We start from the raw sequence: 27,544 nt of genomic DNA, 5'->3' as shown, positions 1-27,544 counted from the left end.
CTCAGTCTAAACCATGCACGTATCGGTCACTCTAAATTGCCAATAATTGTGAGTGTGTGACTGTCTTTCTCATTGTGCTCGTCGTGTGACGGGCTGGAGTGTGTCAGGGTTGTACCCTCCCTTCACTCAGTGTTAGCTCTGATTGCTGACTCTGAGATGGCTCAGGTCAAATAAAGAATGGATGGATGGAACATATTTCCACCTTGTGACCTGGGTATTTTAGTCTGAATAAATCATTCTGACACACTTTCTTTCGTATTCATCTGCACTTCTTGTTCCCATCTGCTTCCCCTGTCTTCGGGATAGAATAAACCTGAAATATGCTTTTCAGCTTTTTCAGTAATTGAAGTAATACGTCCGGCAAAGTTCGATAAGCATCTCAATTGTCGGTACAGCGCTCGCGGAGCAGAGGTTTCAAAATTGAGGGCACCTTTTCATTTCCAAATTTAGATGGTTGAATTCAATCTTTGGAATAAAAAAAGACAGCACCTCCATTCCATTTGCAGCCGCTTTCATTCCATCTGATCTTCAGTCACACTCCTGATTCTGTCGGTTGGAAAAAGTTGTCTTTCTGTTTTTACTGTCTCTTACATAATGGATTTAATTTTGATCGTTCACATGTGTCAGACGGGTTAATCTTATATACTCTGTTTTTGGCTCATCTGACATTCTCTTACAGTTTAATCAGGGAAAGCAATCTAAAACTTGTCAGACAGCCGATGATGATTCCAATTCTTCCACTTCAATAAGCGCGGCGTGCTTTAGTCGGGGGTCAGTAAGGTTGGTAATAAGGCTTCTATTCAGTTCGATGACACTCTTTTCTTTGTGCTTGTCATTCCGCAGTCTATAAGCCTGATTGAACGTGGCAACCCATCTCGCAGCCTCGAGCAGGTCTGCCGATGGGCCAACACGCAGCAGCGCCGCGACCCCGACCACGCCGAGTACCACGACCATGCCATCTTCCTCACAAGGCAAGATTTTGGTCCTGCAGGTATGCAAGGTACTGTATTCTTCTCGATCGAGGCCTGTGCAGACTGAGTGCTGATATCTGCTTCCATTCACAAAGGGGTTGGCTTCAAGTCTTGACCAGGTAAGGTCAGTGGAAACCGAACCAAAAAAAAAAACAAGAAGTGGGGGCCGCTGAGTTCACCGAACCAATTCTTCCTACGAAGATCTGAAAGAAAATTAATTTCCAAGGATCTTTCCAGAACCTAGCTGCCTTGACATTGATGCCACCCTGTAAATTAGAAAAATTGATGTCGAAGAATGTTTTTGGCATGTAGAGAAAAAACAGAAGTGTTGTGTATCTGAACTAATAGTCCTTTATTCTATTCTCTGTAATGTTTAATATAAAGTTACTCATAACCAGTTAATAAATCTCGATCTGATCTTTATCGTCCATGTATGCAGCCATTAGATGTTTTCTGCCATACATGCCAGCAGTTAAGACTTTGTCTCACCTTGTATTTCTTCTTTTCAGCCCTTCAAAACAAAAAAATTTGAAGTGAGCAGCCAAACCCGCAGTGAAACTGGTCCCAGAAGGAACAAACATCCTCTGTGCTCCAGCTTCAGTATCTTGCACTGACCTGTGTATATTTTTAACTTCTGAGGCACATGTGTCATGTTTAGCGGCCGGCGCGAGGCTACCTGGTTTGCTCGTCACACCTCCGGTTGTTGCCATGGCTGCGGTCGTGTTGTGTTCACAACAAGCCCGGTTTCTATGGCACGGTGCGCCGCGCTGGCCCGGACCCTGCTTTGTGTCCCGGGGTCACCGGCAGACCTCGCACTCTGTTGCCAAAGTTTAGCCGCGAGACGGCAGATTCTATAGCCCAATATGGACGGATTGAACTAGTTGGGTAAACACGGCACAAATGGACCAAACGAAGATGCCGTAATTGTGATTTATTACGGAGTGATGTCGCAAACACACCTGTGAACTCTGTGATTGATTTCAGATGTTTGTTTTTTCATCCATTCTTCTCTCCATTGAATGATTCCCCCATGCAGGATGTTCAATGTTTGAGTTTATCAACCACATGACAGAGACCACATCTCTCTCCACACTGTTGAGATCACCCATAGAGAGAAAAGACATTTCTTGACCGTAGCTGCTGCTGCGCCTTTTCGCTTCAATGTGCAAAGCTCCAAATGGCCTCTTCATGGGAATGTAATCTGCATTCTCCTGGAATCCCTTTATCTGCCTTTCGGATAAAGGGTCACTCTCCACAGCTGCTTTCATGTTTTGCTACTTCATTTGCAGCGTTACTGTGTCCAAAAAGACCATCACATCATCCAGTAGCAAAAAAAGAAAAAAAAGAAAAAAAAAAATCCTGCTGTGACTGAAATAACTTGCTGCAGATATCACTGTTTAGCACCACCGAAATAACCCGACACACATACCTTTCGACAGTCTTTTATCGCCAGCTGTCTGCCTGCTGCATTCTCTGCTTTTTACCTGCATGCCAAAAAAAGAAAATTCTTCTCACGGTCAGAAAGCATGAAATTTGACTTGAGAGCCGCCTGCAGAAGGCCGCAGTGAGCGTGCTTCTGAACCAGTCCAAACGCCGCTAAGCTGAATCGCTGCACACCTCTTGATCGAGTCATGTTTGATGTCTGTGCTTTGCTTTAAAGTTTGTCTCCATGTGTTGTGATGCCAGGTGGGTGTTTTGTTTTGTTGTTTTTTTTTGCTGGTTATCTGTGATTACAAGCTGCTCAGCAAGTTTCTCTGTGGCTAAAAGGCAGAAACACACAGACACTTATAGTCAAAGAAAAAGTTGTTGGAATTTCCTCTTGCATGTCAGTGGTAAGCAGTAGATCAGGGATGTAATCCTCCATTGATTACTTGCAGCTGTTTCTGAAAGCAGAACAATCAGCGACACCTTTTTACTCTTTACGGATCATTATGCACAAGTCATTTTTTTACATTTCAGTGACTCAGAAGCATTTTTGTTTTCTGATTTGGATTAATCTTGGTTGGGTAGGATTGCTAATGCTTTAACGCAACATCCAACTGTGTCAGAACGAGGAGTGTGTGTGTATTTATATATATAAGTTCATTTTTCAGTGAAAGACCGTTTTTGTTGTCACTGCCTACAATACCTGCAGAACAAACCTGAAAGCTGAGCGACTGCAATTACCACATACAGAGCTGTTACACAGAAATTGAATCATTATGGCACAAAGAGATAATTTTCCACCTTATTGCACTGCATGAGTATGCCTCCACTTTCGTTCTGGTGCCTGATTATTAGGCCTGTGTGGTCTTTTCTTTTCTTTTTTTTTTTTTTTTTTTTTCCTTCTTTCCCCATGTCCAGGTTACGCTCCAGTGACGGGGATGTGCCACCCACTGAGGAGCTGCACTCTGAACCATGAGGACGGCTTCTCCTCTGCCTTTGTGGTCGCTCACGAAACCGGCCATGTGTGAGTAGATGATGTGGAAGCAGAGAAATATTTCATGGTGAAAAGTATCTCTGATTAGTTTAGTTGAGCTGAATCTGTAATATAATTTAATACTTGCTTGCTACTCTTCCTCATCATGTAAGTTTAATTCATGGTAATCATCATAACAAGGCGTAAATAAACTTTTAAAACAATTGATCACAGACATAAAAGACTCACCAACAGTGATTAAATGTGCTCTATAATTCCTTTGTTAAGCATACTTATAGATGACAATGAGGTTGCGATTGCATGATTAAATCTCATTCTTCAGTGAGCGTATCTCGTTTACATCCTGAACTTCAGCATATCTAACGTCTGCTTTCTAATACAGCTTGACAGTAAAATCCATTATATCACTCCTTTGCTCGTCTTGACAGTTTCATCTGCACAGTGACCCTGGAAGTGGAGGCTGTGTTGGAGAGATAAAGGATGATGCTTTTATTCAATTAAATGAGCATCTGCTGAGTGATTTAAGGCGCCGTCTTCAGTGTTTTCCTCCTCCATAAGCCCGTTTGAAGTTGTCAGGCTGGAGGCAAATAATTAAGGTGTAATTGCTGAAGGCAGCAAAAGAAATGGGAAGCGATTGAAATTTTTGCTGTGATCGGCCTGGACAGGTGTGAGTTTAAATGTACTCCTCGACAGCTTTAATTGCACCTAGCAGAAGCACACAAAGAAATCACCTGAGAAATTCACTGATTTTCGACTTGATTGCGTAAATTATTCAATCCAGACATTTCTTCTTTATATGAGAGACATGAGATTGACTTTATAAAACAGGAGTTACATGGAAATTCTTCTGTTTTCTTGATCCTAAATGTTTTTTGAACTCATTTAAAGCCTCATGTTAGTTGCCACAGGCACAAATCTCATCTTTTCAGTCTGCAAAGGATTAAAAAAAGAACTGAAACTGGATGAGTGACTGCATTAAAATTCTTATGCTGCTCATCAGAACACATCCGTGAAAACCCAAAGGCTTTTAGCACATTTCACTTTGAACATCTAACAAATGCTAACATACTGCAGCGACGGAAAAATGTAAATGCTCTGGAAAACATTTGATGTTTATTGCCTTAATGGAGCAATAATTAGAATTCTTGTTAAACAGCCAAATGCAGCTCGCTGTATGGCTGGGAAAGTTGTTGTTTTTTTAAAAATAATGAACCCACAGGGAAGCGTAACCTTGCTGGGAACGTCCATCAGAGTGTTGCCATCCTCTTGCTTGTTGTCCTGGTTTTGCCTCCCGCTGCTTGTTTGGCTTCGTCGTCAATAATCAGGGTGTTATTTCTGCCCCGCGGGGGGGGGGAGTGTTTATGCACAAAATCTGTCCGACTGCTGAAAAACAAAGTTGCTTCGCTGTCAATTCAGAAAACAGAATAAGTGACAGTTTTGGTTTAGTCACATTAGACACACCCAGCTGTTCTGTCGCAGAGAAATAAGTGATTTCCGTTGAGTTTAATGCTCACGCTGTATTATCTGCGTGATTCATTTTGGTTTCCTGCTCCTCAGGCTGGGGATGGAGCATGATGGCCAGGGGAACCGCTGTGCAGATGAGACCAGCATGGGCAGCATCATGGCGCCGCTCGTCCAGGCAGCGTTCCACCGTTATCACTGGTCACGTTGCAGCAAGCAGGAGCTGAACAGATACATCCAGTGAGCGCCGCCTCTCTCAGTCCGCTCCTCGTTTCTCATTTCTCCTTTTCAGATAAGGATTTACTGCCGCGCTGCTGTTAAGTGAAGCAATTTCTTATTGATGCTCCCTGTTTTTAAAGCGCTCAATCCGTAATGCCCTCATGTGGTTCTCGTCTTTTTCTTCAGCTCCTATGACTGCCTGCTGGATGATCCTTTTGAACATAAGTGGCCCAAGCTTCCTGAACTCCCTGGAATAAATTATTCGATGGATGAGCAGTGCCGCTTTGATTTTGGCGTCGGTTATAAAATGTGCACAGCTGTAAGTCCTTCGCAGTCCTGTGGTTTCAGCATCGTCCAACTCAAATCCTCCAGTGTGTTTGTGCTCAGAAAAGTAACATTTAATTAAAAGAAAAACTCAAATATATAATATCTGGTCTTGCTGATCTCACATGACGCTGTAGTTAGTTCTAGTTTCTCACTGTAGGGGGCAGTGTTGAACACTCATGTTTATGCTTGTTATTAAATTAAAGACCCCTAAAAGGATAACACATGCAGCAGTTTCTTTATGCCAACACAAATTTGACATTTCTCTTTGCATGGAAGATTGTGGGATGAAAGGCAAACTGAAGCTTACCGTCAGGTTCATATATTTGTAAATCTGGCTTTAAAAGAGTTTGTGCGTCACATGATCCTTACTGCATGTTTGTGATTATAAATCTGGTCAGCAGCGTGTTGTAAATGTCACTTTGTGCCTTTTTTTCACAAGCAGGGGACTTTGAACAACTGTGATTATTTTAAATGCCAAGAACAATTCCATCTTCACTACAGAAACAGTGACATTGTGGTCAAGCAATTATTCTATGAGGATATATTGGGATAATGGCTTCTAGTTTTGATTCAGCTGTTAACTTAATACTGTGGTTATGAAGTATTTACATCTGAAATGAAATAAAACTTTTCTCTTAACCTGCGGAATCAGTCGTGAATTACATTTTGGAAAGCGGCCACAAAGAATACTGTTGACATATAATCATATATCTAAAAGCATTGACTGAATTTCTCTGTTCCCCACTTCAGTTTCGGACCTACGACCCGTGCAAGCAGCTGTGGTGCAGCCACCCTGACAACCAGTACTTCTGTAAGACCAAGAAAGGCCCTCCAGTCGACGGTACAGAGTGTGCTCCAGGGAAGGTGAGAAATACCTCCGATTCAGTTCAATTGATTTTCTTTAGGTGCAGTAATAAAAGGGAAACGACCTTCTCTGAAGACAAGATGAAATCAAAACCCTTTCAGTGTGTTGCGACAGATTGACCCTCATTGATGTGGACCTTTTGTTGGGCCCGTCTGTCTGATGGCGCTCACTCGTTTCCTTTTCTTTTTTCTTTTTTTTTTTTCTTTCAGTGGTGCTTTAAAGGTCACTGCATCTGGAGATCCAGCCAGGAGCCTCAAGGCCACGATGGGAGTTGGGGCTCCTGGTCAAAGTTTGGCTCTTGCTCCCGAACGTGCGGCGGCGGAGTTCGATCCCGCAACAGGCAGTGCAACAACCCCCCGTGAGTCCTGAGGAAACGTGTTCGTCAGGCTGGTGGTGCAGTGGGAGATGGACTGTTTAGGATTAAAAGAAGCACTTGAGGCTAATTCAAAACGTTTGCCGTAGGAGTGAATGTGAGTGTGTGGTCGTCTGTGTCTTCCTGTTTGCCCTGCAGGTTGGATTAAGAGGTGAGTGAGATGAGTGTGTTTCTGCAGCCTCGCAGCTCTTTGTGTCTCCAAGCTTCGTCCCATTTCCCTTCAGCATTGTGAATTAACTAACTGTCAATTAGCCTGAAGAAGCGCTCATGCCAGAATAACATTCCAAGTCAGTCATTATCAGCCTTGTCAGAACCTTTAAGGTTTTTGCAGGAACGCTGACACTGATTCTCTCAGGCAGGGCTGTGAGAAAGAGATGATATTACTGCTTTTTCTCCATTTCTCTCCTCGACACGGTCTTTGCTGAACGTTCTTTTTTTGTGTTTGACAACTCTCAAGTGATTGTTCAGAAATGTGAAGTGTGTGTGTGTTTTATGCAGTCCAGCTCACTACAGAACCAAATTATTTTCTGAGGAGAAGATTAATTTTGTAGAATTTGAGCCAATTTTACAAGGCAACATCATTCTCGATTGTCTTGCACTTTGTATTTTTCTTCATAAAACAGAAACATTTTAGGGATACAGATTTCATTTTGCTGTGATTACCTTGTAAATATGGCTTCATCTTTGTTTTCGTCGAATTGAGGAATTGAATTAATGAAGTATATTACGTTTATTGTGCTATTTCAACCCCTGCGACCCGAGCAGATCTGACCTGTGGTGATATTCTTAGTTTAGTCTTTGCAGACAAATGTTATAAAGATCGACAAGCAAGTTCACAGGAACGTTCTGTAATATTTAAATGCTGAGGTAGAGTGTTTTTCTCTATTGCACAATTCATTGGCATGGTATAATAGAAAGTGCCTTTTCCACATAGAAACAGTGACGACATGTCCAAATAAATATGCTTCTTTGATCCAAGCAGCAAGCATAGCTTTATAAGCTTTGGAATTATTGTGAGATGTGGTTGAAAGACCTCTGCTTTAGATCGGAATGATCCCAATTTACTCAGCGTTTATTTACTGACATGCAGGCGACCTTTATAAATAAAAACTGTAATGGTAAAATCAATTCCAGCCTGAATAGAGAGCCACTGATAACAGGTATAACATGGCCCAACTTAGTCAGTATCTGGCGCCGGTGCACTGAATTGTCGCCTCTTGCAGAGCTGATTTTGAGAGTCCGGAGCAAAGACCATCATACTGCTGTAATCTGAATATTAAATGCTTGAATCAAATGCTCTTGACAAAGTAATGAACACATACTTGACTCGGTAGAGAGAATTTGGTGAGAGCGCTGGTGTTTCGGGCGGCTCAGTGGTGTAGTGGTTTGCACTTGTAGCAAGAGGGTCCCTGGTTTCATGTGGAGTTTGCGTTTTCTGCTTGTGTGTGCGTGTGTGTGTGTGTGTGTGTGTGTGTGTGTGTGTGTGTGTGTGTGTGTGTGTGTGTGTGTGTGTGATTCCTCAACAACAGGCCTCAAAATCACCCCTTGAACAGCTCAAGAGATACGAGCCAGTGCTTTGCAAACGATCCTCAGCTGTAATGCTTATGCTGTATAGATGAATAGGTTGATAATGCTCCTCAAATATTTGATACAATTATGATGAATATCTTTTCAATTTTTGATTGCAAAAAATCAATGCAGAACATTCACCATTTCAGTTTTTCCATCTTCGAACTCAGTATATTAATAGCACCACACTGGCATGTCATTCCACTGCGAGCTATTATAGCACCAAGACTGATTTGCATGTGCAATCTGCTGTTGACTCAGAGGCAGAACACCGATCGTTTACCTGAAGAAGTCTCTTATACACTTTGATAAAATTGAACAAATTGTTTCAAGTGAGCTTGACTCATCGAGTGACATTTTTATCTTGATCAGAGTGTGAATGCACGCCGCATAATGAAAATTGTGTTTGCGTTCCGTCAGGCCTGCCTATGGCGGTCGGGACTGTCCCGGCTCTGCGTTCGACTACCAGATGTGCAACACAGAGGAGTGTGCTGGCCCTTACGAGGACTTCCGCGCTCAGCAGTGCGTCCAGAGGAGCAACAAATATCACAAAAACATCAAGCACACCTGGCTCCCGTACGAGCACCCCGACGGTAAGTCGGAGCAGAGCTGGCGCCCGCTTTCGAAGGCGGGCTTGAAAGACGACAGATGACATTTGCAGGAAGAACCATTTGCACATCTAATCTCAAGAAGGCGATATCAGCCTTCTGGGACCTGCAGATGTTTTTACCAGAGGCTCAGAAAAATGTGATTGATTCAAGGTGTGTGAGCGCAGTGCTGCACAGCGCTGGAAAACCTTTCATTTGCCGCATGTAGATTTGTGGAAAGAATGGCTGCCAAGAAACCTTCCCTCAAAAGATACAAACCAGAAAATCCTTCAAAGTTGCTTGTGATCATTATCCAACTCCGTGCATCAAACAATCCTTAAATCTAAATGAAGTGTTTTTGACTTTTTAAAAAGAAAGAAAGAAAGAAAAAAAAAAAACGAGCAAGTTTTGTGTCATTTGGATCAACTGGAAGGAAATGCCGTGCTGTGCGGCCCCATCTGAGTGTGTGTCGTGGTGTTTTCAGAGGGTCGGAAGTGTGAGCTGAGCTGTAAGTCGAAGGAGACGGGCGAGGTGGTGTTCATGAACCAGGTGATGCATGATGGGACGCGGTGCAGCTACTCGGATCCCTTCAGCATCTGTGCTCGAGGAGAGTGTCTGGTAAGGCTGACGGTTAAACACTCAAACTGTGGCATGTTTGGCACTTTCTACAGAGTAAAGCTGTCGGCCTTATTGAGGACGTAGGACATTTTTTTTCCACTGAAAAGATAAACAGCTTTTATGTCTTCCTAGAATACTGAGGCCAAACATTCATGTAGAGAACATTTTCAAGTGGAAAGCGACAATAATGCCACAGTGTGTTATTTTTCTATGTCATTATCACACAAGAAAAGATCTTCTCAATAGAGCGACGAGGTTTTATGAAAAAGCCAGAAGAGGGCAAAAAATTCACCAGAAGGAAATCTGACCTTTAAAAATCAACGAGCTTCAAATAGAAGCTTCACATATTTCCCGTGGAAATATTCAGCATTGATGAATGCGTAAAAGCTTCTGAATAAAACAAGCTTCATCAGTTTAATTGCATCAAACATCAGTTTTCTTTTTTATCAAAGACAAAAACAGATACTAAATGCTATTTTGAATAAGGTTGTAAAAGCTTCCTACTTCGTTTCAACCTTGAACTGAAACCAGTGTGAAGAGAATAAATAACTTCAAAAAATGTCGCCGTTGCAGGGGAAGCTCTTTGTGTTTTGGCTACAGCCCTGTTATGTCTGAGTGTGTTGCCAAAACGCAGCGTGTCTCGACCCCAGGCGTGCGCTGTGGCCGTTTTCCCACCACGGCGGCCCTCGGCGGGCGCGGACGTCCGTTCCGACTGACCGTCTGCTCTTTTGTTTCATCTCAGCACGTGGGCTGCGACAAGGAGGTGGGCTCCTACAAGCAGGAGGACAAGTGCGGCGTCTGCGAGGGGGACAACTCCCACTGCCGCACCGTCAAGCTGACGCTCACCAAGACCCCCAAAAAGAACGGTAATTACAAGCTGGAGCTTCCGTGCTTCGCCGCAGCCCGTGTGCCACATCTCATCATCAAACGCACGGCCAGACGTTCTGTCTGAATATAATTTTTTTTTTTTTTTTTTTTGATTTGGGGATAATTGGCTGTTTGAGACCCCCGGCTGTACCGTGCTTTGTCTCTTTGTCTCGTTAGGAATGCTGAAAATGTTCGACATCCCAATTGGAGCCCGCCACATCGTTATCGAAGAGAATGAGACCTCCCCTCATATCATTGGTGAGTCTGTCTCACGCCCCCTTTTTTTTTTTAAATTTTAATGACACATTGAGGGCATGAGGAGCGGTGATCTTCAGCGAAAAAGGCCTGAAAACAGGAAGAAGCGGCCATCGCGGTGGTTCGTCGCATCTCCTCACAGAAGGTGTTTTTCCCCCTGTTGCTCAGATGTTAGTAAAACAAGTCCAGGCTGTGAAAAGCTGTGTGTAAACTCCTCCAAAGATCACAGCTATATCAGGTCCTGTGAAGGCTAAAATGAAAAGCCGGGGTCTTAAGGGTGTTTGAGGATTCACAGTTTTCCTGTGGTGCGGTTTACTGGCTGCCTAGTCAACGTGATGCCACTCATGTAATGCAGAAGAGAAATGAAAAAGATGAGATAATGTTTATTGTGGATTTGCAGTAGTTATGGCTGTTGCGTAAGATACGAGAAGCGGTGAAGAGGCTGTTATGATGAAAAGACTTCTGAGGCGGTGTGTGACGTGTTGTGTGTGCACCTCTATTTTTTATTTGTTTGATGATATTTGTATGAAAAGATTAAAGCGATACTTGGCTGCAAAGTGCAGTCCATTTCAGTGGGAACGAGGCGGGCCAAAGCCCTCATTCCTCGAAACCTTTCCACACTCTCTTGCGTAATCCACTAATGCACTGCAGGTCTTTCAGGCTCTGGAAGGCCATATGATACTCAGAATAGAAAACACGTATTCAGGAAACATGATCAGCCAGCAGACGAGAGAACCTGTTATACAATTTGAACTTTAGAATCAGGAAAATACGTCAAACAGGTGGCATATTTGATTTTGAATGCTTCATGGATGCCCTTTCAGTGGAACGTTCAGACGCTGCCATCTTGAAGGTTTCCCTTGTCACAGTGAAAGATCAGAGCGGGACGGTCAGATTGATTTGTCAGAAGAAAAGGCAACAAGAAACCGCTGGATCCACGCAGAGGAGCATTTCTGATTGCACAGCCTGCGAGCTTTGAATCAGATGAGCTACAAGTAATCTATTGCTGTCAACGGAGAGCAAGAAGCAAAAGCTTCTTTCTGCTCAGGCTCATCAAAATCAATGCGTGGATCAGATCGATGGCAGGGACTGGGTCACAATTGGTGTAATCAACATGAAAAGCATCCATCCATACAACAGCTCACACCGATAATGCTCCTGTCAGTGTGAAGATTCTTTGTGTGTGTGTGTCACACTTTGTGTCTCACTGCTGGCAGAGCATTGCTTATATCAGGTATTCAGTCCATTTCACCATAGAGGTTACTTTACTGACCCTGTTTAATATTAGTCTTGTATTATTAAAAAAAAAAAAGTATGTTACCTGGTTTTCACAAGATGATTCTGAGTGTAATCCATGGACAAAGTTGTCTCTCCTGTATTTGTCTTGTTTTTTTGGGGACTGCTGATTATCAGTTCTGCTCGATCACAATGAAGAGAACAAACATGAAAGACACACTTACAAAAATCACGCTTCCACCTTATAATTTTAGCTGCCCGAGCTCTTTTGGCTCTTTGAAAAAACTTTTTTTTTTTTTTTTTTTAATCTATTTTTCAGAGATAATTAGGTGTGTATTTATCTCTCTGTGGAATATTTCTGAGAGAGGAAAAAAAATCACACATGCGATGTTTCACATTGTGTTTCTCTTTTTCTGCCTTGAAAAGAGCAATTGTTTTCTGTTTACTTCTCTGCAGCGCTGATAACCTTTAATTGGATCTTAATTGAGGTAACCAAGTGACAAAGTCATCATTTCCTAGTAAATTTAATTTATCAGGCATATGAAAGGCACTGAGCCCGGCGCTGGGAGCTCTCCAGTGGCAGACACGTGTCTGTAAGCTCATAGTGGCTCTTTGTGCCGCCGAGCCGGGATCAGATCAACCTTTTCTTCCTCTTCTCTCTGGCTTTTATTAGCTCGGGGAATGAGAGATGGCGCACAAGTTGGAGGAAGTCATGTTGGCTAACCATCATGGCAGACGTCTTTAAACTCAAACTGACACATTCTCTGCTTTGAGGAAAGTCGTATTTGGAAAAGGAGCGTCGATCCCTTTTTTTTTTTTTTTTTTCATGCCGTGCATACACATTTGAATAAAACATTCCTCTTGTCATCATTGACAGCTGTGAAGAACCAAGTCACTGGAAACTTCATACTGAATGCAAAAAGCGAAGACGCAGAATCGAAGACTTTGATCGAGAACGGTTTACAGTGGGAGTACACCATGGACGGCGAGAAGGAGACGCTGAAAACCAGCGGCCCGCTGCACGAAGGGATCGTCGTCCTGGTGGGCGGAGTCACGCCTTCACATCTAAACCCATTTTTAGGAGTTTATAATCATCCGTTCCAGTTGTTTCTAACACGGTCTGTCTACTTGGTCGCAGGTCATTCCCCAGGAAGACGACGTAAAGATCAGCCTGACGTATAAATACATCATACACGAGGACCTGCTGCCGCTCATCACAAATAACAACGTGCTCCTGGCTGAGCTGGACACCTACGAGTGGGCCCTGAAAAGCTGGTCTCAGTGCTCCAAGCCGTGTGGGGGAGGTATGCCAGTCTGTACATGAGCGACAAGAGAAAAAAGAAAACAAAACACATATACAGTTCAATGTAGAGACAACTTCAATCTGTCTTCATGTGCCAAAATGAGAAAACCGCTTTACAGCTCAGACTACCTACATCAGGAAACATGACAAGTCTATAACTCTGTATTCCGTCCACCTTTTATTCAGACTGAGTTCAATCGAACGTTTGACACCCCGGACTCGTTATCCGAGCTCACACTCGTGTCCGCAGCCGGCTTAAAGCCACCAATTAACCTAAGCATGTCTTTGACTTGTGCGAGGAAAAAGAAAGAGAAGAGAGATACGAAAACGCACGGAGAAACTCCGACAAACCCGGTGAACCTTCAGGCCACGTGTGTTTCTATCCTGCCATAAAGTAATGAATATGTCTGCTTCAACAAAGGAAGGCATTTAAAAAGAAGTTACTTTTGTGGCGTGAAGTCAGTTCAAATCAAATTGATTATATTAAATTTACATAAAATAAAGTGCAGGAAATCATTAATATTTCACCATTTTCACGAAAAGAATGAATTTGGAATTCTACATTATTAAGAAATAAAATCCTCCAACATAATGAAATCAAAAATACAAATCCTGTTATAGTGCATACAGCACATTTAAATATGGTTTTGTATCTCAGGGTTATGTGTGCTAAATCAGGTAGAGTGAGTTTGATTGAAAAATGTGGGGATACCACAGCTGTGTTCAGACAAATGGAAACTATTGTTGCATCGTCTTAATTTTACAAATATCTCACAATGATTTAAAGATCTATTCCTCCAATCTATGTTGATAAGAGACAGACTTACATTATTTGGCCTATACTGGGTTAAATTACACATTAAAACTTTTATTCTAATAACCATTTCTCTTTGTTCTTGTGTTTGGATACTGACGTGAGGCTCCACAGTAGCAACAGCCTCTACTTGATCTCACTGTTCCTCTTGATGCTCTCCTATTTCTTGTTGTTCACACTTTGTCAGAGGTGGTTTTAACATGCTGTAACCTCCACCGGGACCTGACAGCTTTCTTTACACAACACGTCTGATCCCTTTTTCCGCAAAATGTTTGAGAGTGCCAGATACCCTCACACAAACCCAGACATCATAATCACAATCCGAGGCAAAGTGACGCTCAGTTGAACATTTGATTTATTCTTGAGAGTGCTGTATGTTTCTTTTTCTAATATGAAGTCCACTTACACATAAGACTTCTATTCAAGAGCTTCTTTTACCCTAATAAGAGCTCTCTGAAATCCTCTGAATCTCTCAAAGATGATATATAATGATTTCAAGTATAAACTAGCTTGCAAAGTATTCATCTAGTTTGAATTCCACATTTTGTCACATAAGTCCCTCAATAACAGAATTATTATTGTACATGTTTTTATGAATCTGTCTTGAGTGTGTTGGCCGTGCTCGTGTGTTCTCAGGCATACAGTTCACGAAATACGGGTGCCGGAGGAAGAGCGACAGCCGTCTGGTGCACCGGAACTTTTGCGAGACCAGCAAAAAGCCCAAACCGATCCGCAAGCGCTGCAACGTCCAGGAGTGCAGCCAGCCCACGTGAGTGACCTTCACACATCCAAAGTGAGCCTGAGAACGATATCCATTAGCAGCGGGTATTAATGCCTCCGATCCGATCCGTGGTGGAAATAATGACTCCGCCGCCCGCATGTCCATCCAGACCCGAGTCGCACCGTTTACGACGCTGCTGAATGCCAACCTTTTCAAAGTGCCTGCTGTGCTGACAGGTGGGTGGTGGACGACTGGACCCCGTGCAGCAAGACCTGCGGGAAGCTGGGCTACCAGACCAGAGTGGTGCAGTGCATGCAGACGCTGCACAACGGCACCAACAGGCCCGTGCACAGCAAGCACTGCACCGAGGAGCGTCCGGACATGAGGAGGGGCTGCAACTACACCTCGTGCCCGGCGCAGTGGAGGACGGGGGCCTGGTCTCAGGTGGAGAAAGCTTGATATTTGGCTTTTTCCTATAACCGCCCGGCCACATTACCATGAGCAAAGTGACGTGACGTGTGTGTGTGTGTGTGTTTGTGTTTGCGTGCGGCAGTGCTCGGTGACTTGCGGAGAAGGAATCCAGCAGAGGCAGGTGGTCTGCAAGGCCAGCGACAACACAATAGGAGAGTGCGAGGGCGAGAAGCCCGAAACTGTCCTCATCTGCAAATTAAGCCCCTGTCCAGGTGAGACGCACGAACACACGGCGTGATTGCTCGGTGAATCACAGGCTGACTTTTTTTGTTGCTCCTGCTATTTTACGCAGACCCGGATCTGCTTTGAAGCTGTTTTCAGACAGACTCAACTCGTGGGTGGTAAATGTGTCCCATCCTGCATGTTTAAACCCTCCATCAAAAGATGGAAGAAAACTCGTAATTTCCGACGCTTTGATTCAGAAGCAGCCGGCTTTCATCAGCTGAATCGAACCAGAACAAGACTATTTTTATTGCAGGTTCTCAAAAGCCAACAGGTGAGCTGTTAAATAGCCTTTATTCGGCGTCGCGTTGGCGCAACTTATTCAAATCAGATACAGAGATGTGTTTCATTATCGCAGCATGCCAGTGACAAGGACGGCCTTCTGCCAATGTGTCAACCCTCAGCGTAAAGCTGCTCTCTGCCTTTAATAAACCCGGTGAACCCTGTCAAAACATTTCTCTCTGCAGTGATCATCTCCTGCAGCTTTTCCTCATGTTGTCACTTTATTTTATAAGAACTCAGAGCCTCCTTGTCTCTGTGTCCTTACACTTCTAGAATTGTTTAGTTTTTTTCTCCACAAAGAAGCTGTGGTTGAGCCAAAAAGAAGACTTGTAGTAGCTCGCTGTTTAGTAGCGGGTTGTCAGATGTTTCTCTGGGAGAGAACAGCTCTTGTTGCTCCCGTTGAGGGTTTTATTTTTTCCATTAAAATCGCGTCTTGTCTTTGATGTCGCTCGTGCACTCCAGGCCAGCCGGCAGAAAACTCCACCATGAAAGATGAAGCTGTGTTCCAGAGAGTTCCTGAAAACCCGGTGCAGAAAATCTCATCAAGTGAGTTCATATCGTTTTTGACACACTCGTGTGATTGAAACAGTTTTTTTTTTTTCTCTCCTCAGTTGTGCTGCTAGCCATGTCTTCTCTTGTTATTTATTCCCAGATGAGCCCTGCCTCGGGGACAAATCGATTTTCTGTCAAATGGAGGTTCTGGCCCGTTACTGCTCCATCCCGGGATACTATAAGCTGTGTTGTGAATCCTGCAACAAGAAAGGTCTCACCACCGACATTCCCGACTTCGACTTCTCCACGGCGCCTTCGGCCGACCACGACACCTCCGCCGCGTCCCACCCTGCCTCAACCAAGGCGGCGTCTCCTTTCACTGCGACGCCCGTCGCACCGCAAACCACTAAAGCCGTCAGTCGGCGGCTTCTCTCCACGGCCCCGGCGCCGACCACGTCCGTTCGCGCTCAAGCTTCCGCCTCGCCGGGCGCCGCCGCCGCCGCCGCCCCCCGGAGTCCCACCGGGGATCCAGACGCGGGGCCTCTTCTACCTCCAGGGCCGCCCCGGCCCACCGCAGACTCCAGTGGAGGTGCCTCTAAGGAGCACAGTCCAAACAGCACTTTAGGCCCAGTCGCTGCCAGGTCAAGAAGGGACGATGCAGGATCTGAGAGGGACTCCAGCCACAGGACCCTGTCGGCACAGAAACAGTGAGCGTCCGGCGCCGGTATCTGTGTCGCTCCACACGTTGCTGCAGATAATTTCTGTATTGTTTTTTTTGTTGAAGATTTTCTTTTTCATACCAGTGAACTTAGACCAGACCAGTGACGGTTACCTCATCAAAACCTCCAGAGTGATCTGCGTGCGGCGCTGCTCTCCCCTCCGCGCTTCAAATAATGAAATGGGAGAAGGAAGAAAAAAAAAGAAAGAAAAAAAAAAACGTTGTCAAAACCAAGGTGCTGTAAACTAAAACGACTACAAGACGCGTTCAAAATGTGATGACTGCATTGCTACATTCATGTTTTTATCTGTGTACAGTTGTCTTAGTCTGTTGTGTTTCCTCAAGTGCATTAGAACTACTATTGAACTTGTATTGTGAATGTGAGGAGAGCTCACAGTCCCGGTGTTTGAGGGTGCTTGTGCGAGCTATGGATTCTGGAGTGCGCCACCAGAATAATTACCAACCTGTTCAAATCACTAAATTGGTCTTTTCATAGAATTTTAAATTGCATTGGGCATTAATTATTTGTGAAGATAAACTATACTCATCATATTTGATGGTGATATGAGTCAAATTGCAAATTGGATTATTACTACAACAAAAGATGATCTACCTTTTGTGGGTAGAAGCATCTAAATCTGAAAATCTTTAAACTATTATCTGCATTTTTGTAGATATAATGATTTCCATGATCTTCCCATGTGTAAAAGATGGAGCTGTTCCTCTCTGACAACTCGAATCCACGCTCACAGGTGATTCATTGTTAAAATGCTCAAATCAGATCATCGGTCTGTTCGCAGAAAGCCCTTGTCAGCGGTGTAATTATCCCGGTGGCTCACTCCTGACTTTACAGTCATCGCTCCTTGCAGAGAGCCTCCCGGCTTCTCTGTTCCCGGTGCTCTTTGTTACGTTGTCAAATCCAAAAACCTCTAATTTTCCTCACTGATAGCAAAAAAAAAAAAAAGAAAGAAAGAAACTCGGCTGTTTGGAGGCCAACCCCGCTGTAGCGTGCCCGTTGTTTGTCTTTGTGAGAGCCAGTCCTCCCATGCTTTAAAAACTCAAAAGATTCCCAGAAAGAAAAAAGACATAAACACTCAATATGATATTTTTTGTTACTGATACATTCTTTTTCCCAAACAATAATGTATATAGTGTAAATTTCCAAGTTATGAAACGTTGGAAAACATGCAATGCTGTAAGTCTACAGACTGTAGTTGGTCGTACTGTTACACCGCTCCTGCATTGCAGTTCATAACGCCATTATGTTTATTGTATAGTTATTGTATATATGTACGTGAATGAAAGCTTTAAATGTTAATATTTATTGAATTTTTAAGTGGTATGGTGAACAAAGTAAAACACATTTGAAAGAATAGAGCCTGTTTGTGTTTTTCCTTCAGTCACTTTTCCCGCTGGAGAGGATCGATAAACCAGGACGCTGAATAAATGCATTAGCTCATGTTGCAAAACTCTGTTGTGCTTCAGCAGTGCTGTATGAGCTTACAGCTTCGGGTTCAATATTCTCAGTGTTCACTGAACCATTTAGGTGTTTTTTTTTTTCATCAAAATAAGCTCTGGCTTCCAGGGATGTGCCTTCCCTTTATATAATACGTCTCTGTGTGATCTTACATTAAGAGCTACAGTGGTCTTCATAGTGTTTGGTAAAGTAATGTAGAGGTTTGCTTCCAGCTTGAGATGAGCGGACACTTCGCACATATAGTGTATTTGTTCCGTTTTGCTCTCACACAGCCGCTCCTCCTCCACCGGGAGCACTTTAAGGTTCAGTGCACCTTAATGCTCAGAGACACTTGGGCAGGATGAGATGAGGGATCAAAACTGCAATCTCCTGATTGGAGTCCGACTGACACATACTGTACATTTCCACTCGCAACACTTATGGAAGCACAGAAGGCGGATGTTTTGTGACAGACTAATGCATTCTACGCCACTTCAACCAAACCAGGCATAAGATAATGACAGGTGAATGCGAGGAGCATCCTGCCTGTGTGTTCATCGACATCTCAGGGTCATCTGTGTCAGGCCGGACAGGCAGAGGCAAGAGTAATCTCATGCACACATAAGGAGAACATAAACACAGGAAGGACTCAAACTGACTGGTGATGATTTGCAGCGTCTCTTCTTTTGTGTTTGTTGATCAGCAAAAGCAAAGCGATGAAGCTGCATTCTCACGCTTTTATTGAATTCTGTGCAGGGAGACGTACATGAAAAGACACGGTGATGTCTTCTAATCTGGAAAACTTAATGAGGTTTGAGTGACGTTAATTCCTATAGAAAAAAAACCTGCTTCTTTCTGCCCAGCGAGCGCCAGGCTGCCGGCTCCGGCCTGCAGAAGCCTATTAGCCGAGCGTCTCTTCCGGCCGTCTGACAGGGTGGCGCTGCGCTGAGACTTTCACCCACACTCCCTCCAGTCTTTCTTTCTTTCCCCTGGGAGCGGTGACAGGGTGCTGCTGCAGTCGAGGGCGTCACGCCGCCTCGGTCAGCGCAGGCTCACATGTCTGCGGAGGTGTCTGGTGAAATCCAGCTGTGCTCGCGGCAAAGTCTGATTGACAATGGACTTTGGCAACCAGCCCTGGGAAAAAAACCGAAAAAAAAAATGTTATCTTCGTGAGAACACTGAATTGTATAGTTGGTGGTCTAGTGTGTGGTCTGCTGCTGTGGAGGAGATACGTATGTTTCATATGCAAATGCGGTTCCCCACATAAAGAAAGCCATTCGTCTCGTTTGACAGACACATGAACAGACACAGAGGATTCTGCATTTCTGCCTGTTTTTCTTACATCTTAACAATGGAAGGATGGCGGTGAACTGAGTGCATGATGGAATGGTTGTGGTAAGTAATAGAACACGTATTGTTCATTTAAAACCTCTGGGATTTGTAATAATGCAACAATGCACGACTCTTTTGGTTCAATATGTGCAGTGTACGCATGAGACAATGTGCTAATTTTGGAAACATGCTTCAAATCATAATCCGATTTCAGATAAGCTACTTTTTTTGTGTTTAATCCTTCAATCGGTCAATACATTTCCTTGCTCAGTTGAATTGGTATTCAAACCAGCATGCCATATGTTGGAGTAGTGGTTAGGGTTCTGGCCTCACAGTTTCCTCCCACAGTCCGAAAACACACATGTGATGTTAATTGGTTAATTGTAAATTCCCAGTGTGTGGAAAAACTGCGTGGTTTTGGTCGTCTGTGTGTTTCTGGACGGGTGACCTGAGCAGTAAGTAGTGTTTTTACAACTTTTACATCAATCCAGTGCGGGAAAAAAATGTTTAAATTGTGAAATATACAGAATATGCAGTTGATTTACACTTGGACAGCGACAGTTTTAATTCATACTGATTTAAGTAGTCTGAAAATATCATTCCATTCAACAGCGTGACATTGCAGAGACTTTCAAATTACAGTTATTTCTTCCAGCGCCCTGGAAAAGGGTCATACAGAAAAGAAAAACAAAGCACCATGTCTACCTACTCATTAAACTGCATTTAGATAGAAAAGCTTTTAAATGAAATTGCTTTTACATAGACAAGTTTCAATGAAATCTCACATTCTTTATTTTATTTGTACAAAAGTAACAAGAAAATAACACTCCAAGCTCAAACTTTCAAATCCAGGGAGTACTTAAATTATATCTTCGATCAATAAATTGAATTTATAATAACCATTGAACTCAGATTGTAATCACATTACTAGTGTGTGGATCTTGTTACAAAACCAGTTCTATCTTGATAAGGCCATCCCATCATACGTGGATTATATATTTCTGTGCACAGAAATAAAATCTTTTATATAACGAGCCTCCAAACTCAGAGTTTTCTTTTAAATTACAGAGATTTGTCAAATTCTTGGCATGTTGATCTTGAAAGAACGGGAAAGAAGAGAAATATATTGAAAAATCTCTAAATTTACCTTGACATCCATATTGAGGAGCCATGTGAAGTGTGTTTTTGTTGTGTTTTCGTCCAGAGCTTGCATGACGATGCAGGTCGGTCCATCCTTGGCTCTGCAACAGACGAACTCATCAGTCTAGAACTCAGTCTATATAACATAAATTTGGGTTTGTGCTGGCAGAGAATGGTTCAAATAGCCCAAAGAGGGCAAATCCACTTTTTTTTGGCCCTTTTGTATTTTTGTTAACAAATGGAGAGATGATGAGATTTAACCCAACAAAATCATTGATTTTTTGTCGAGGACTATGTTGAGTCATGTGATTTGTTTGCTGGTGATTTAAGATTATACTGATACTCGCTCACACAATAAAATGAGCACAGTGAAAATGCCAGATGACGACTCTAACAGGTCTAAACAGCATCGAACATCAAGACCAGTGTCAGTCAATGTATCACAGCACAGAAAAGAAACTGCCTCCGCTTTTTTTTAAGCTTGTGATATATTCCTTTTGTTTTCATACTCTTCAAAACCCTCTGACATTTGCCTAATAAGGCATTTTTTTTAATCTCTCAGACATGCGATACGAAAGCAGACATTTTAAGGCCACTGATATTAAAAGATGCTGTCAGGTCAGATTAGAGTGTCAGCTGGAATCAACACAGCTTCATTTTTTTCTGTCTCTGTTTTCATTCTGGCTGCTTTGTATCTGAACGATTGGAATCAGCCTTATTCGAAGCTCTGTCACATACACTGTAACATGATGATTTGTAAAGCGCCGCAGAGGATCCTGTACCTCACGAAGCCCGTCTGAGGCGGGAAAGACTCCAGCTCAATGGCCGCTCCTCCAAGATAAATGCCCGCCTTGTGTTTGCAGCTGTGTCTGACGCTCAGGAAGTCCCTCTGGCCAATCAGGTTCCCCGCCGTCTCTGCCGATATCTCATGAGTTACAATTGTTTCTGGTCCAACGTGTTTCAAAACCTGCAGCCAGAGGAAGAGAAATCAGCTTCATTCAGAAGGGAAACGCAACACAATCTGCAAGAACTGCAAATATTTTCAATATTTCATTAAACAACACAATATACATTTATTCTAAACCCATAATACCAACGGAACTCAGTTTGAATTTCCTCCCCACCTGAACCACTATCAACACAATCAGTGTTTTCATCTCGCCGTCACGCCGCTTTACCCATTTCAGAGCTGCAGGCTGCCGGATCCAGTCCCAGCTGACTATTAGTGAAGGCAGGCATGCCTACAGGCAATTTCCAGTCATCAATTAGCATCTAATGCATCTTTGTATAGTGTGAGAGGAAACTCAAGTGCGTACTTCCACACGGCCCCAACTGGTGATGCTGTCGCTCTGCATCTTTAACTACCCTTTATCTGAAGACCTCATTGAACCTCAGCATACGCAAACTCCAGCTGCCCGTTTTGACAACCGACCTTTCCTCCAGAACCTCCCCAATACATCCAGCAAAGGCTCCATGAAGCCCTCCAGAATCATTCTCCTTCCATCTGACAGTTAGTCTGTCATGCAAAACCTTAAAAAAACAAAGGTGCAAATGTAAAATCCCATCCCGTCTGATAGCAGTGTGTTTTCTCTTTTTCAAAACTGTTCATCCAGAATCACTGGAATTGATAAAAATGGACTCAATTATTAAAACATTCCTCAAAAAAGAAAGAAATAATATGATAAAATGATCAAATTACAAATAATTAAAACTGTTGATCTTCCTTTTTTTTGGAGTAAAAGAAAAAAAGCCCAAACTACAAACACCATTACAAAATGCAGAGCAGCGACAAACAGCTGAAATATCCAGGATGCATAAAATGAAAAAAGAGGGAAAACCGATGAAAAAAATAAAATAAAAATGGCACCAAAGCTAAATTAGAACAAAATATATCTAAATTGTACCTGTGACATTTCATGAATGCAAACTGTTAAGGTAAAGGTTTTTTTTTCTTCATTTCAGAAAATTAACATGTTTTTCAGCCCCAGAAAAAAGAAAATTAATTTGATGAAAAATAGTAAAAATGGCTCTTTTGGCCGATCCTGCGTTTGAGATTACAACAGCCTGTCCGCCTCAATTCTAACCTCATCAGGACTGATTTTATCAGGCAGCTCACTGTCCCATGGCGGTTTCCTCACACATTGCTGTTTCAAATTTACATTTCTTCTGTGTAATATCACCATGACAAAGCTCTGCTGGTGCAACTTATGACTATGAGCATAGTACATGATGCGCTCACTTTTATTTGCTGTATGCTGGGGTTCCACTGGTGCATCTCTTCCACCCTGACAAACAGGACGTCGTAGAGCTCCTCCACGCTGGCCTCCAGGACCACCTCCAGCCTGAAGACCTTCCTGCCCCCGGGCATGACTTTGCTGCAAACCACGTCTCCGTTGCTCTAAAGAAAAGAAGCAAACAGGGTTTATAAATACGCGCAGCACGATGGTCACTTTGGCTCAGACTATTTCAGTGTGGCACTTGAAGGAACATCCGCCGTCAGACCTTACCTGTGTGATCTCAACCTTCCATCCTTCTTTGTCTTCTAAGATGCTGAGAGCGCTCCTCATCGCTTCCTGACCTTGCTGCACATACAGGTGGTTTTCTTTCACCGGAACGGATTTGATGTTCTTTGGTTTGGGTTCTGCAAAAGATTCTTTTTAGTGTTTTTTTGAAAACACATAGCACTGAAAAACGATCAGAAACAAAAGGGCTGTAATTTACCGATGTAACTTAAATCAGCTTGTTGCCTTGTGAGCTGTTGGACCTGTGCCCATCGCTGCAGGCGTGTGATCTCTTGGCCTATCACTGCCACAGCTGTGCGTTGAAGTCCTACAGGATTCAATCGATTTGGATGAAAAAAAAAAAAAAAAAAACTTGTTGAGGTCTCTTATTCAGACGGCAGAAGGTATTAAAAAAAAAGACGTTTCCAGAAGGTTTTACCTGCCATGCTCCTCAGATGTGGGTAGGAGATTCCACAGCAGAGCTTTACAACAGCAGGCAGCATGTCGTCTGTCTTCGGCAGTGACAGCAAAGAAAGTGGAATGGATCGCTCCCCTTTATATGGCCCGTGAAGGACACTCCAAGGAGATAAGCGCCAGAGAAGAAGATAGCACCTGCTCTGGATTTGGTCCTGAAGGCCACGCTCGACAAGCGCTTCATTAACTAAAACACGGGATCAGATACAGGGAGAGAAGTCTCACAAGCAGAAGCTCACTGTGATGCAGTTTTGTGTCATTTCAAAACATCAAGAGGAGATTTTCTCTACTGTCAGAAATGACTTTGAAGGCATTACCGTGCCACGTTTAACCAGCATGGCTGAAGCGATTAAGGGAGTCCTTGAACGACCCTCAAACCTCTGAACCTGTGTGCAATAATTAAGTCCACTATTTAGGAATCAATGCGATTATGTGATAGTTTCAAGTGCAAATGATGTATTATATTTTCAGGGTGATGGCTTAAGGATGCTTGAATGTTGCTGCTTAATGTATTAATTCGAAATTTATTTATGAGACACTAAACCATCAATCCCAGGGAAATCATGCAGACTGCAAAACAGGCCAGAAACCCAGAGATGGTCGGGTAACCACGCTCATGAGGTTATGGATATGAGACAATGTGAATGGCCAAAGTTTGAATTCAATATGCAGAGTCTCCAACTCTTTTAACCACGAGGGCAACAGGAAGAAACACAAAGTCTAATTAAAAGAAACATCTTTCTGTGAGGCAAGAACACATTTAAGGATTTAGTTTATAACTGGAAAAAGGCGAGTTATCCAACTGTATGAAAGTGTTTTCTTCCTATGGGAATCAAAGAGGTGTCTGACATATACATGTGAAAATCTCTGGGCAACAAGGTCCTTGAAGTGGATAATTGACCCCTGATTAAACACTGCTGTAATTATGTCTCTGATTAGATTCTATCCTTCTGAAATTGTGATCGGATGCAATAAACTCACAGCATGACGCCTCAAGGCGTTTTGAAGAAAATGGCAGTTGCAAAGCAGAATGCACCTGGAAGAGAAGTATTCTCAGCCTGATCAGACCCTGAAGCAGGATACTGATCTGATCAGAGTAATGTGATTACATTTAGTTCATTTTAATTTCATTTGTCCTTCATTTGAATCCAGATGATCAAGAGAGTAGAGTATATAAATGCATGAATCTAAACCAGCTTCACCAATGGTTCATTATAGATTCTGTGAAAGGTAAATTATGCACATTAATTACTTCTCATCTCCTCTGACACAAAGGCTCTCTCAAGGCAAAAATAGACTAAAAGCAGTAGTCCTCATGAGATCATGCATCTGCCTCGCTTCTCTTTACACCACTTGGCAGAACTCACAACTGTAGGATGTTTGAGAGGGTGTGTGATGTCAGGGATCAGAGGAAATCTACATTTAAAAAAAAACCTGAAGATTGTTTGGATCCGTTCTAGCAATGTGACCCTGAAAGAAAACAAAGCTCGGAGTTGGACTTTGAGGAAATTTAACGAATCACTGAACAAGATGAAGCAATGAAGAGCATATTTACATAACATTACCACAGTGCCATCAAAAATGGGCAGTCACACTTCTCAGGGCAATACTGATAACATGAACATAAGAGGTGCACTCAGGGGTAATTATATGTTATGCATGATCCGGTATTTAAATTGGGCTACTCACCACAAACACACTAGATTTCTGCATCCCGAGCCAGAAAAAGATGTCGGAGTGAAATAATTAAAGCCTGTAGACTGCTGCACTCTTCATGACAAATGTCTGAAAAATAAGTAGAACTACAGGAGCCAGAGTTCATACTTGAAAGGTAATTTATTTTCTGTGCAAACTGACGCTTCATATCCAGGACAAACCGCTGTGATTTATGTGCATCCCTTGATTTATGGAAACAATTTTTTTTTTTTTTCCACAGCGGTGGGAATATCATGAAGATTTGAAGTGAACATCCGAATACTAAGTAACACGAAGAACATGCATGGACACACACACACACACACACACACACACACACACACAGAGCAAACATAATTTTCAGCCCTGCAGATTTGGCTATAACACCTGATCTCATGAGAAACTGTAAACAAATTGCAGAATTGCAATAAATCATATTTCAATGCACTCTGCATTCTTGTTCTGCATATCATAATTGACATATGGAGCCTTGCTGCTCTTTTTGCAGTTGCTTATTGATTGTCATATCTGTGCACTTCAGCGTTTAGTTTTTTTTTTTAACTGACTTCCCTTGCAGCCCGTGCTGTAGTTACATCATTTTTCTGTTAAGTTCCAGGGTCAGGGAGATACCCGTCTTTGGATAAATTTCCATAACAACTTTAAAACCACACTTTTTTGGACTGTCTAAAACATGCATTTAGAATAATTTATTGACATTTAAATGTAGAATTAAATTTCACATGGTGGTCAAAGGTCAACAGTTCAAAACTAAACCCAAGACGACCACAAACAATCACTGCCTGAAAACATTACCATCATCTCTCTGTTGAGTGTTTTTATTGATAGCACGTCATTATCTCGGGACTCCACAGCCTTACTGCGTCTTGCACGAGTAAAACTTCTCATTCTGGAACAGCTCCCTCTGTCGCTGCCTGCTTCAATGACTACAGCAGCGAAGCCTCTGTGTGTGTGCTTGTTTCCGAGTGTGTGTGTGTGTGTGTGTGTGTGTGTGTGAGAGCTGGAGAGGGAGGCGGGGGTCACTGTCACGTCTTAAAATATTTGGTCGAGGCCCCAGCGCCACCCCCCCCCCCCGCATCTGATAGGGCAGCAGAAAGCAGCTGCCTCTTATCGCCGGGAGGCAAGAGGCGGCCTTGCGGGAAGGATATGTGACGTTAAAGCTGAACTTCACCTGCTGAACAGGGCGGCTACCCTCCAAATGTGGTCACACGACCAGGGAGAAGCCTTCAGCGCCTGTGAACAGCAAGGATGACCTCTGACGCCTGCAAAAACACTCAGCAATTTACAATCACTTGCAATTTTTCTGCTTTATTTTCACGGGTGTCATTGAAAAGCATTTTGTCTACAACAAGCCAGTCAGAGGTCGGAAAAAAATCCAGTCTCTATAATTTAATTCTATTTTCTCTTTATTGTTAAGAAAAACTGTTACTTGGCGGTGAAATCGCACTCTGCCTGAATGGAATATTATGTTCCATTTACATCTTAATCATGACAAAACGTGGAGAAAAGAAACTTCAAAGTCAAGAAAATAAAACTTACTCCTGATGAACAAGATAGAAAAAAAGGACTTTTCATGAAAGAGTTCATGAATATTTTATATTTCATTTTTCATAATAGCTCTGTTTGAATTCAACAGCAGCTACAATTTGAGACAGATTCCTGCTCAGTATTGTAGTGGTCAATACCGATCTCCCTGTTTGAGCCTTGAAGTGTCTTTGTGTCGTGTTCTACCTGTGCATGAGTGGATTTTGTAAAAAGGAGCTCTGGTTCCCTTTCACAGTCCGAAAACATGAGCTCAGGATTATTTGTTGCATCTTCATTATTGTAAGTGTTACTTGTCTATTTGCGCTTTCAGATTCTTGCAACCAAGGAGACAAACCAAGCTAGAAACCGGTGTGTTAAATCAATTGTGATGTAAAGATGTTTCACAATGAACTATACAAATACCAAGTTTTTCAAATCTCAGCTGAGTTCCAAGGCCAAAAAAAGTACACAATACAAATTCCCACAGAGTGCAGCTCGGCGAGGTAACAGACTTCCAATTCAGGAGATTTAAGTGCCTTGCTCGAAGGCTAGAAAAAGCTGCAAAGGGACTTTGTGCAGAGGAAAGTGATGCGGTATTACCAGTTGCGCCAAAC

At 42.9% G+C, this 27,544-nt stretch overlaps 2 protein-coding genes across 2 annotated transcripts in view; one reads left to right on the top strand and one right to left on the bottom strand.

Moving 5' to 3' along the window:
* adamts14 (ADAM metallopeptidase with thrombospondin type 1 motif, 14) overlaps positions 1-17,817 on the top strand; it is a 39,678-nt gene extending 21,861 nt beyond the window's left edge. The window contains exons 6-22 of the mRNA XM_030097603.1: positions 844-1,000; positions 3,315-3,420; positions 4,948-5,091; positions 5,257-5,389; positions 6,148-6,261; positions 6,472-6,620; positions 8,625-8,797; positions 9,276-9,409; positions 10,152-10,275; positions 10,454-10,534; positions 12,645-12,808; positions 12,906-13,071; positions 14,521-14,653; positions 14,842-15,049; positions 15,159-15,288; positions 16,043-16,126; positions 16,233-17,817. Of these exons, the coding sequence (XP_029953463.1) occupies positions 844-1,000; positions 3,315-3,420; positions 4,948-5,091; positions 5,257-5,389; positions 6,148-6,261; positions 6,472-6,620; positions 8,625-8,797; positions 9,276-9,409; positions 10,152-10,275; positions 10,454-10,534; positions 12,645-12,808; positions 12,906-13,071; positions 14,521-14,653; positions 14,842-15,049; positions 15,159-15,288; positions 16,043-16,126; positions 16,233-16,783 (2,751 nt within the window). The 3' untranslated portion in view covers positions 16,784-17,817. The remainder of the gene's footprint in view (positions 1-843; positions 1,001-3,314; positions 3,421-4,947; positions 5,092-5,256; positions 5,390-6,147; positions 6,262-6,471; positions 6,621-8,624; positions 8,798-9,275; positions 9,410-10,151; positions 10,276-10,453; positions 10,535-12,644; positions 12,809-12,905; positions 13,072-14,520; positions 14,654-14,841; positions 15,050-15,158; positions 15,289-16,042; positions 16,127-16,232) is intronic.
* Positions 17,818-19,287: 1,470 nt separating this feature from the next.
* On the bottom strand, positions 19,288-23,736 carry star2 (steroidogenic acute regulatory protein 2). Its single transcript, XM_030098194.1, has 7 exons — positions 23,659-23,736; positions 23,440-23,547; positions 23,226-23,371; positions 22,958-23,116; positions 21,501-21,685; positions 20,726-20,819; positions 19,288-19,380 (listed from the first exon to the last, which is right to left on the bottom strand). Exons 1-7 carry the CDS (start codon positions 23,720-23,722, stop codon positions 19,288-19,290), a joined length of 849 nt encoding a protein of 282 aa, XP_029954054.1. The 5' UTR covers positions 23,723-23,736.
* Between the last annotated feature and the right edge of the window lie 3,808 nt (positions 23,737-27,544).

Source organism: Salarias fasciatus, chromosome 8 (assembly GCF_902148845.1).
Source record: "Salarias fasciatus chromosome 8, fSalaFa1.1, whole genome shotgun sequence".
NCBI classification, from domain to species: Eukaryota; Metazoa; Chordata; class Actinopteri; order Blenniiformes; family Blenniidae; genus Salarias; species Salarias fasciatus.
The sequence above is the reverse complement of the archived record's forward strand: the minus strand, read 5'-3'. Positions and strand labels throughout refer to the sequence as shown.

Excerpts from the sequence above, each read along its gene's own strand:
- star2 (XM_030098194.1), bottom strand. The coding sequence starts at position 23,722 with ATGCTGCCTGCTGTTGTAAAGCTCTGCTGTGGAATCTCCTACCCACAT. Across the intron at positions 23,117-23,225 it reads GGAAGGTTGAGATCACACAG|AGCAACGGAGACGTGGTTTG; the intron begins GTAAGGTCTGAC and ends TCTTTTCTTTAG. Across the intron at positions 20,820-21,500 it reads CCTCAGACGGGCTTCGTGAG|AGCCAAGGATGGACCGACCT; the intron begins GTACAGGATCCT and ends CGTCTGTTGCAG.